Consider the following 10,277-nt stretch of genomic DNA (forward strand, 5'->3'; position numbering starts at 1 on the left):
CATCCCTGGATCCCAATTCCCAGGATCACAATCATCCCTGGATCCCATGTCCCAGGGTCACCATCATCTCTGGATCTCGTATCCCAGGGTCATGATTTTGCCTGAATTCCTTGTCCCAGGGTCACAATTATCTCTGGATCCCACGTCCCAGGGTCACCACCATCCCTGAATCCCATATTCCAGACCTGGATTCCATGTCCTGGGTTTACAATCATCCCTGAACCAACTTGTCCCAGTCCTCATCCCCGACTCTGGGGAGGGAAAGGATGTAAATGAGTTCAGTAGACCTTGGGAAGGGGAAAATAATCCAGAGGATGTTGGAAAAATGGAAGTTTCTCCCCGTGCTGGGATTTCTTGCAGCTCTCAGCAGCCAGGGATGGAGTTTTAAAGCAAGGAAGGGCCCTGGGCGTTTCCTGTAGCTTGGAGACACTGGGAGCACTGGGATGGGGGAGCAGAGCTCCTCCTGTGGCCCCCGCGCTGGGGATGGAGGGTCTGACCCACTCGGGAGAGACCCCGGGGTGGGGGTGGGTTTGGGATTAGAGGGTTAACGAAGCGTTTGGGACGCACGTGACTGGCTGTGGAGTGGGGGGTGGGTGGGGGTGTCCGGGCCGGGGGGGCTGCTGGGCGATCCCTCCCTCCCCATCACCCCCCACGTCCCCCTCCTCCCGGTCCCTCGCACAAAATCCGCCGCCCGTCCCCGTCCCCTCCAACCTGCGCCATGGAGGCTCCGGGCTGCCCGGCCTTCCCCCCTCCTCGCCGGCCCGGGGGTCCCCCGGGGGTCCCGCGGCCTCCCACCACCTTTACCCTGGGGCCCCCCCGGCGGCCGCCGCCGCTCAGCCCCCGCCCCGCCCGCTGCCCGCCGGCCCGGGCACAGCCCCGCTACCCGGGGGTCTCCAGCGCGGGCCCCCCCGCCGCGGCCGTCCATGGGAAGCCCCCGTACCCGCCCGGGGCCGCAGGTACCGGGGGAGCGGCGGGGGGGGGGGGGGGGTGGGGCGCGGCCGCCGAGCCCCTCCCGGCCCCTTCTGCTTCTCTTCGCCCCTCTCCGCCCCCGCCCGCGGGCTCTGCCGGGACCCCCGCCCTGACCGCCCGCCCCGAGGGTCCCATCGCCCAACGCTCCCCCGCGGCTTCAGCGGCGCGGCCGCTGTCGCGATATGGCCCCGTCGGGGACCGCCAGAGCATCCCCCGACGGGAGCCGGAGCCGGCAAAGGCCGCCCCGGTGCTGCCGAGTGTCGGCGGCCGGGACTGTGTCGCGACAGAGAGCGGGGGGGTCCGGGATGGTTCCTGTTCTCCAGAAACGAGGGGGGAAGAAGCGGCGGGACAGACTCGGCCCCGCTACTGCGACGGCAGGACCGGCCCGGGCGGGGAGCGGCGGGGACGGAGCCCGTTCCCGGGGTCGGTGCCCGTTCCCGGGGACAGAGAACGGCCCCGTTCCCCGGAGGAGGCTGGAAAGTCGCGCCCGGCCGCCCCTTCCCGTCCGCGGGACCCACCGGGCAGCACCGGCGGCAGCAGCCGGGGGGGCTCCGGGATCGGAGGGGGCCGGACCGGGGGGCTGGCAGCGCACGGGAGTCCCCCGGGCCCGGGACTCCAATGCTCCCAGTTCCCTGGTTCCCCGGGGCTCCAGCAATCCCAGTTCCCCGGTGCCCGAGTATCTCGGGGCTCCCTGGTACTCGGCTCCAGAGCTCCCGGTCCTGGAGCTCCGCTCCCCTCTCCAGGCTCGGGCAGGACCGGGCTCATCCCCGAGGCTCTCCCCGCGCTGTCCCGGCCGGGCCCGTCGGGGGCTCCTCAGGGACCCCCCGCTCCTTTTATCCCCCGTTTCGCTTTAATATAAGAAGCAAAAGGCAGCGGCGCGGGGGAAATGGGAACCAGGCGGGACCCAGCAAAGCCCCCCCGCCGCGGGGAACAGGTAGAAAAGGCCCCGGGAACACCGGGCTGGGGATCCCGGGAATGGCGGGATGATCCCCCACTGCCGCAGCACTTACCTGCTGCCTTTCCGTGCCCCCATCTCTTCGCTAATGATCCCTTGGAGCTCTCCTTTCCCCTCCCGTTATCCCAGGAGTTGTGCAGCTGTTCCCCAGCTGCCCCTTCCCCAGCGCCGCCGAATCTTTCGGGGGGTGTCAGATTAGGAAGGAGATGGGGGGAGGGAATATCTCAGTCTTCTCTTTTTCCCATCTTTTTCCCCCTGTGCCACGGTGTTTATTTAGCTGTGTGCCTGGATCCCGCTCCTTCCTGCCTTTCCCTTCTTTCTGGGTATTTATTTATTTGTCTCTGATGCCAAAACCCGCTCGGAAATGCTCCATGTTGCCTTTGGAAAGGGGGAAAAAATAACCCAAACTCGATGCTTTGTGCAGCGGGATTTAATTTTGGTCCTATTTTCTCTAATTTTGGTGATATTGGGGGGGTTTGCCTTTGCTCTGCTCTTTGGTGGGACTTGTTTTTTATCCTTAAAACCCTCCGGCTGAGCCCTTTGGAGGCCAAAATGGGGAGGAAATGGGAATTTGGGCTCATCCCTCCGCCGTTATCCATGACCAGGCACAGGGACAGGTCGGTACCGAGAGGGACGGGGAGCGATCGCCCCCCCGAGCCCCCCCCCAGATTCCATTTACCCATTAATTCAAAGCAGCTGGACCCGGGCTCGGCTGCACCGTAACCCCCAAATTGCCTTAATTAGGAAACAACCAAAAATCAAAACCGAAAGGCCGGAAAAGGCCGCGACGGGGGCTGGTTTGGGGGTGCGGGGGCTGGTTTTGGGGTGTGAGGGCTGGTTTGGGGGTGCGGGGGCTGGTTTTGGGGTGTGGAGCCCGGTTTTGGGGTGCAGAGCCCCTGTGGGGTCCGCAGGGATGGGGACCCCATTCCCCCGCTCCTTTGGGATGTCGGTTAAAGGGCTGGGAAGGAGGATCCATTCCAAAGGCGGCATTTTCCTGATCCTGCCCCTCCGAGGGGGCCAGGGATCCACTCCCCCAGGAATCTCAAATCCCTGGAGCCGGGGATTGGGCTGGGATCAGGGCAAACCCGGCGTTTTTAGGTTGTCTCCTTCCCTCGGCTGCTGGGGGACCCCAAACCATTCCCCCCATCCCCTGATTCCCCCCTCAGCTCTCCCTTTCCTGGCTCAGCTCCTCGGGATCCCCACAGCCCCCGGAGTCCCCCGGAGCCGCCGAGTTCTGTGTGTCCACGTGGGGACAAACAATCCCCTTGGGGGGACGAGGGTGACCCCCGAACCTTGATCCCTTTCCATCGACCAGCCCAGAGCTGCAGCAGCACAGAGGGGAAGGGGAGAACCCCCAAATTTCCTGCCCTCATCCCAGGGGCAGGGGAATTCTTCTCCAGCAAAAAAGCGAGGGGGTAATTTTTACCCCTTTCCAAGAGTTTTCCCGGGAGTTGCAGCTCCAGGGAAGTGTCGACTCAGGGGCACAGCCGCTCCCCCTGAACCGAGCTCGAGGGTGGGGGGCTGGATACCCCCAGAGCTGGGGGTCCTTTGGCTCTGCCCTGGGCAGAAAGGGAGCAGGAGAGGGATGAGGAGAGGAACCAGGAGAGGAACAGGGCGAGTTCAGCCCTGTCTGCAAGACAACCCCGTGCCCACCTTCTCTGCCCCCTGCCCGCCCCAACATCCTGGCGGGTCCCTGAGCCCCCACTGCTCCATGCAGGCTTCCCACACCCTCGGGGGACTTTTCCTGCCCTCCTCTCCCACCTCGAGCAGGATTTTGCCCTCCCCAGTGATGGATTTGCCCTGCTACATGTCCCTACCGAGCCCCTTTCTCTGGGAGCTGTATCCCAATGCCTCGGGATAAGGGATGGGATGGGGCTGTGGCACAGAGAGCACTTGGCTTCCTTGTCCCCACTGACACCCCCTCCCCCTGTGCCTCCCCCCAGGTGAGAAGGGCTGCAAAGGTGGGTTCCAGATGCTTCCCGGGGCCTGTCGGGCCCCCCCCCAAAGCCCCGGGGGATTTGGGGTGCCCGCTGGCAGCACCTCTGGGTGCCCTGCGGGACCAGGGGGTCCCCGAGCTCCCCGAGCCCCTGGGCAAGAGCAAGAGCAAGAAGCGGAGGAACAGGACGACCTTCAGCACGTTCCAGCTGGAGGAGCTGGAGAAGGTTTTCCAGAAGACACATTATCCCGATGTCTATGCCCGGGAGCAGCTGGCGCTGCGGACAGACCTGACAGAGGCCCGGGTGCAGGTAGGGGAACGGAGCCCTGGCTCCAGAGGGCTGGGAAGGGACAACCCGGGTGCTGCCAGGCAGAGCTGGAAGGTGTTTTTCCCTCCTCCATGCTGAGGTGGAAGCTCTTTTTCCCAGGATTATGCTAAATCCCAGATGGGAAATCCTGCTCCGTGTGCCCATCACCCACCGCTGGGATGTGGGCGCTGGTCGCCTCTAAACTCTGTCCCTTTTCCCCTCTCTCCAGCACCCCAGGGGTGGGAAGAGCCAAAATCTGGGAGGTCACTGCCAACCTGCCCCCGGACCATCCCCCCTGCCCGAATCCATTATTCTCAGCCCCCTCCCCGGCTCAGCTCCTCCAGCCCAGGAGGGATCCTGGGAGCTCGGCACGGATGGGGCTGGGGGTGGCACATCCTGGGATATGGGGCAGGATGAGCCCGACCCTTGTCCCGGGCTCCGCTGGCATCGCACTCGCCGGGAGCTGCTTCCAGAAGTGTCTCCGTGGGGGGTTTGTGGCTCCAGGTGGGAAGAGGAGTCTGGAGGAGGCACCCAGAGGGAGGGAGTGAAGGCAGGGAGCTCCCACCGGGAGCTGGGAACTGCCCTTCCCGGGGGCAGGAACAAGGCACGGGATGTGCCCCCGGAGCCTGAACCCACCCCGCGCCCACCGGGGCCTGGATTTGGGGTGGATTTGGATGAAATCGCCTGTAACCACGTGAGGCCCGAGCCGAGTATCCCGATCTCCTCCTTCCTCCTCCCCGGGAGACGCCGCTGGAGCCGCTCCTGCCCCCGTGAGCACCAGAGACCCCCCCAGTGAGCACCAGTCCCCGCCCCAGCACGGAGGGACATCGGGACCCCAAAACCACCTCGTTCCGCAGCAAAATCTGGGATAAACAAGGCTCCGAAGCGCCAGGGAGGGAAAAGGACCACTCACCGAGCGGGACTGATGGTTTCCCACGCGGAATAAGAGCGATTCCCGCTGTTTGTAGAGGAAAAGGCCGCTGGGCTCGAACCCTGAGCACGGGAAGGGTTCCCCGGGACGAGGCGGCACCGTGTCCAGGTGTTTTCCCGGCGGGAAGGAGCGTGGATCGCGGCAGACGGGCTGCGGGGAGCAGGGGGAGGGTCCCCACCCCTCAGCCCCCTCCTCCATCCCCAGGTCTGGTTCCAGAACCGTCGGGCCAAGTGGCGGAAACGGGAACGTTACGGGAAAATCCAGGAGGTGAGAGATGTCCCGGCCCCGCGTCCCCCATTCCCAGGGGAGGGGGCTCGTCCCACTGAACGGGGGTGTCCCACATCCCCCATTCCTGCCCTTTCTCCCCCCCCCCACGGGCCTTGCGGTTCCCTCCACCCTCGGAAAAGGGTGACCCTAGATGGAAAAGAGGGAAAAGGACATTTTTCCACATGCAGGAAGATGCTGCTGTTTCCCACTCCATCTCCCGTGGGATTGTGCCCTGTGGGGCACGTTTTGGGGTGTGGTGTCCCCCCCTTAAGAGCCTCTCCCACCCATCAGTGCTTCCTGCCCCCCCTTTTCTACAGCCCCCCCCCCCCCCCCCCCCCCCCAATATTGAAAAGTATAAAAATAATTGAAAATTCAGCTTCACCCACATCCCTGAGGCCAAACTGTCCCGGGGGGAACATTTCAACCAGGTCCGACCCCCCCAGGGCCTTAAAACAGAGAAAAGGCGAGGGGGGCTGGGGGGGATCTGAGGGGGATCCAGTGGGAGGTGAGTGGGATCCCAGGGGGGTGGGGGGATCCCGGGGGGATCCAAGGAGGGATGAGGGGGATCCGAGGAATGAGGGGAATGAGGGGAATAAGGAAGATCCAAGGGAGGTGTGGGAATGAGGAGGATCCAAAGGGGGAATTGAGGGGGATCTGAAGGGGGATGGGGGGGCAAGGAGGGATGAGGGGGATCTGATGGGGGGGGCGAGGGGGTCTGAAATGGGAATGAGGGAGGCCCGGGGTGGGGTAAGAGGGATCCAAGGGCAGATTAGGGGGATCCAAAGAGGGTTGAGAGGGATCCGAGGGGGGCTGAGAGGGAGTGAGTGGGGTGTGAAGGAGAGCTCGGGGGGATTCAAGGCAGGATGAGGGGGATCTGAGGGGACGGGACGCTGAGCAGGATCTGAGGGGATGTCATCCCCTTCCCCCCCCCCATTTCACTTTGGGCTTGTTTCTGGTTCTTTCAGCTGCAGAACAACCTGTGGCCGAGCCCTGCGAGCCCCCCGGGGCTCCTGCCCGCCGAGCCCCTCCCGTCCCCCTGCCTGGCCCCGTACCCCCCCCCCGCCCACAGCAACACCTTCGTGACCCTTCCCGCCTCCCCGGGTGCCCCCTCCGCCATCAACGGCCTCTATTCCCTGCACGGGCTGCCCCCCCCGGCCCTCGCCCCCCGCCCCTTCGAGCCCCCCCCCCAGCACGGCTACAAGGCGCCCGCGCTGATGCCGCTGAGGATGAAGAGCAAAGAGGGGGCCGGGAACCTGCTGGGCTGGGCCACTTGATCCCCCGGGGGAGGGACACGGGCCCCCCACGCCCCCAGCGCCAGGATGGGGGAGCAGGGTGCTGGGATCAGCTTCCCCCCCTCCCTGCACACCCAGATCTCCGGGAGTTTTCCTGAATCCAGCGCGATGCTGCTGCACTGGGGGGACTAAAGGGGGGCTGTGGGGAGGGAAGAGGGTCATCCCCACCCCCGGGCTGGCACTGGCAGCTCACGCCCCCAAAAGTGGCTCCCTGAGCCCCCCCAAGCACCTGCAGTGAAGGGGGTTTGATGGAGATTCCCGTGGGTTTGCAGCCCCCTCCCCCCCACCAAATCTGTGTCCCAGCCCTGGGCAGGGGGACTGTGATGGGGGGCTGTGCAGGATACCCCCCCGGCAGGGGACACCGGGTGTTTTGGGGGTTCCTCTCCCCTCCCCAGCTGGAGTTTGGCTGCTCACCCCCCTCCCAATGCAACCAGCAATGGCAGAAATTGGGCTCTTCCAGTCCCATACTGGGAAGGGCCCCTGGACTGGGACAGTTACTGGGGGCAGAGCTGTGTTCAAGGAGCCCCCAAAGCCCCCCCCCCAGCCACCACAGCCCTTTCTGCTCCCCTTTTGGGGGGAAGCCCTGGCACAGCCCCAGTTCCTGGAGCAGGGGGAGCCCCCCGGGATGGGCAGTAAATACGGGGGGGGGGGGCTGAGAGGGTAAAGATTCCCAAATTGAAGCCTGTTTCCCTGGGGAGGGGGTCACCTGTTACCCCTTGGATGGAAGAGGTGGGGAGGTGCTTTAATCCCCCCAGGTGAGACCCCCCAAGTGCTCCAAGAGGGGTGTTGGGGGCACAACTGGTCATCTGGGGGAGGTTCCCCATTTTGGGGGGGCTCTTAGTGGGGGTACCTGTACGGCCAGTCTGGGGGGGTGGAGGGGGGACCACCTCATTGCATCCAACTTGTTTGATCTTCTCTGGGGGTCCTGGGGGGAGTCACCCCAAGTCCCTCCAAGTGCCAAAAATGCCCCCAAAACTGGGATGCCACCCTGCCCCATCCTGACTGGGGGGGAAACCCTGGAGGGGCACCTGGACCCCCTCTTGGGGAGGCACCAAACCTGCTGCTCCAGCCCAATCTGGGCCAAACCCCAAGGTTTTCAGCCCAAACCTGGTGCCCCCCCTCCCCCTGGACCATCTCACCCCCCCTCCTGGCAGGGGGGATCTGGGTCTTCATTTCTGAGCAATAAAACACATTTGGAATAAGTTATTTCTGGCTCTGGCACTGCTATAGAGTCTGGCGGGGGTGAGGGGGGAGATTCCCACCTGGGTCTTGGGTCAGCTCTGGGAATGGGGTTTGCTCTCTCCATTAGGGCTGGATTCACTCCTGGAGCTCCACAGGCCCAGCCCTGAGCTGTCCCACAGGGATGGGGTGGGAACTGGGGCTGTCCCAGCTTCCCTCCCTCAAACCAGGGTGAATCCCTCAGGATTCCATCCCTGGGAGATGCCCCTGTGCCAGGGAAACTGAGGCCCAGCAAGGTGCAAGGCTGAGCTCTGGCAAGGCCAGGCTTTGGGGAGGCTGGGTTTGGTGTCTGGGAGCAGAGACGATCCCAGTGGGAACACCAGGATGGTGCCAGAAATCCCAGGACAGAGCTGGGGAGGCTCAGGGAATGGGACGGGGGGGGCCTGCCACCCCTGAGGCCACCAACCCCCCAAACCAACAGAGGGGGGGCAAGGGGAACATTAAACCTTCTGGGGACAGGTCAGGACCCCCGTGGGACGTGAGGGGTGATGGGGACAAGGGCAGATGAGGACCCCCCTCCCAGCTCGGGGTGGGGACACAGACAGAGCCTGGGCACACTCAGGGCAGAGATATCACCAAATATATATAATTTATATACAGCTCACCCCCCTGGCCCCCCAGAGCCCCCCAGGAGGGGCTGGGCAGGGTCAGCCTCTCGCCCCACACAAGGGACCCCCTTCCACACTGACCCCCCTGTTTGGGCTGCAGAGGGCAGCGGGAGGGAGGTGGCCCTGAAAGCAACCTCAGGGGTGGGCACAGCCCCAGGGGGGGTCAATCTGCCCGGGGGAGGCACATCCCTGCCCAGAGATGGGCAGATCCCGGGGGGCACTGCCTTTGGGGTGGGGGGATCTACCCCGGGGTGGGCACAGACCCCCTCACCCGACGGGAACCCCCCAGGGCACCAGAGCCCCCCACCCTCAGCTGCGGGACGAGCCTGGAAGGGGGCAGAGGGGCAGGATGGCACCTCAGCAAGGACCCCCCAGCCCCACCCTATTCCCCACCCCCCCAGGTCTCCAGACACCCCCAGGCCCCCCAGACCCGCTCCCTGCCCCCGCCCCGTGTCCATGTCCCCGTCACTGCAGCAGCTCCTCCCAGGAGATGGGCCTGGAGAAGACCTCCCTCTCCAGCCACAGGTCGTAGTTGACCTGGAAGTCCTCGGGCAGCTCCACTCGCTGGCCCAGCACGCTCTGCAGGCAGTTGTCCACCGGCACGAACTCGGGGTTGCCGTGGGCGCGGTCGTAGCGCCGCGCGTTGAAGCGCTCGATGCTGGCACGGAGGGCACATTCCTCCGCCTGGAAGTCCCAGGGACGGGCATCCAGGTCTGGCAGGAGAGAGAAAACAGCTCAGGGAGGAGCCCAAAGCCCCCAGGAAAAGAAAGGGGGGCTGTAGGTCCCCAGCAGGGCAGACACGGCAGCTCCATCACATCAACAACAGGAGACGCCGTTGGTTTGGACCCCTCGGGCCAAAAACAGTCCCAAAAAAATGGGATCTCACCTCAGCCCAGCTCCTAAACCCTGATGGGGGGGGCACCTGCTGTTCCAGCCTGATTTAGGGCAAAACCCAAGCTTTTCAGCCAAAGGGAGCCCCAAGACCTGGCACAGCCCTGAGCCCTGCAAAGCCTCCACCTGGAATCCCTCCTGCATCCCAGACCTCTGGATTGGGTCTGGCTGAGCTGGGAAGGGCTAGGAAGGGCTGGGAAAGAGCTGGGAAGGGCTGGGAAAATGCTGGGAAAGGGCTGGAAAGAACTGGGAAGGGCTGGCAGAGAGCCAAGAATGGCTGGCAAGAGCTGGGAAGAACTGGGAAAGGCTGGGAAGAGCAGCTTCGTGGGTACCCAGTCAAGGTCAACCAGCCAAGGTCGCCCCACCCCACGTGCACGAGCCCCGGGGCAGCCCCTGCAGTGGGAAGGCATCGGGAATGCTGTGGGAATGCTGTGGGAATGCCGTGGGAACGCCGTGGGAATGCCATGGGAATGCCATGGGAACACCATGGGAACACTGTGGGAACACCGTGGGAACACCGTGGGAACACCGTGGGAATGCCATGGGAGCACCGTGGGAACACCGCGGGCGGGCCGGAGGTACCGTTGCCGTAGGCCCAGTCGTCGTTGAGGCGGTGCCGAACCTTCTGGTAGATGGCTGACATGGTTTTCATGTTGCTCTTCCTCCACTGGCGCCCCAGGTACTTGGTCTGCACCTTGAGCAGCTTGAGCACGTAGAGCTGCAGCATGGCCTGCTTCACCTTCAGCGCCCGCTTCAGGATCGGCGCCGACTTGAACACCACCAGCATCTGCGGGGACACGGCGGGGACAGGGGGATAGGGGTGGGGTGGGGATGGATGGGACAGGGATGGGGGGACAGGGATGGGGGGACAGGGATGGGGGG

At 64.5% G+C, this 10,277-nt stretch overlaps 1 protein-coding gene across 1 annotated transcript in view; it reads right to left on the bottom strand.

The window, feature by feature from the left end:
• Nucleotides 1–8,471: 8,471 nt before the first annotated feature.
• The window catches only part of STRIP1 (striatin interacting protein 1), a gene marked incomplete at its 5' end in the record, with an annotated part of 9,742 nt that continues 7,936 nt past the window's right edge, over nucleotides 8,472–10,277 (bottom strand). Inside the window, 2 exons of the mRNA XM_027665743.1 lie at nucleotides 8,472–9,217; nucleotides 9,978–10,182. Of these exons, the coding sequence (XP_027521544.1) occupies nucleotides 8,970–9,217; nucleotides 9,978–10,182 (453 nt within the window). The remainder of the gene's footprint in view (nucleotides 9,218–9,977; nucleotides 10,183–10,277) is intronic.

The sequence above is a fragment of the Corapipo altera genome, unplaced genomic scaffold (assembly GCF_003945725.1).
Source record: "Corapipo altera isolate COAL_440 unplaced genomic scaffold, ASM394572v1 202, whole genome shotgun sequence".
NCBI classification, from domain to species: Eukaryota; Metazoa; Chordata; class Aves; order Passeriformes; family Pipridae; genus Corapipo; species Corapipo altera.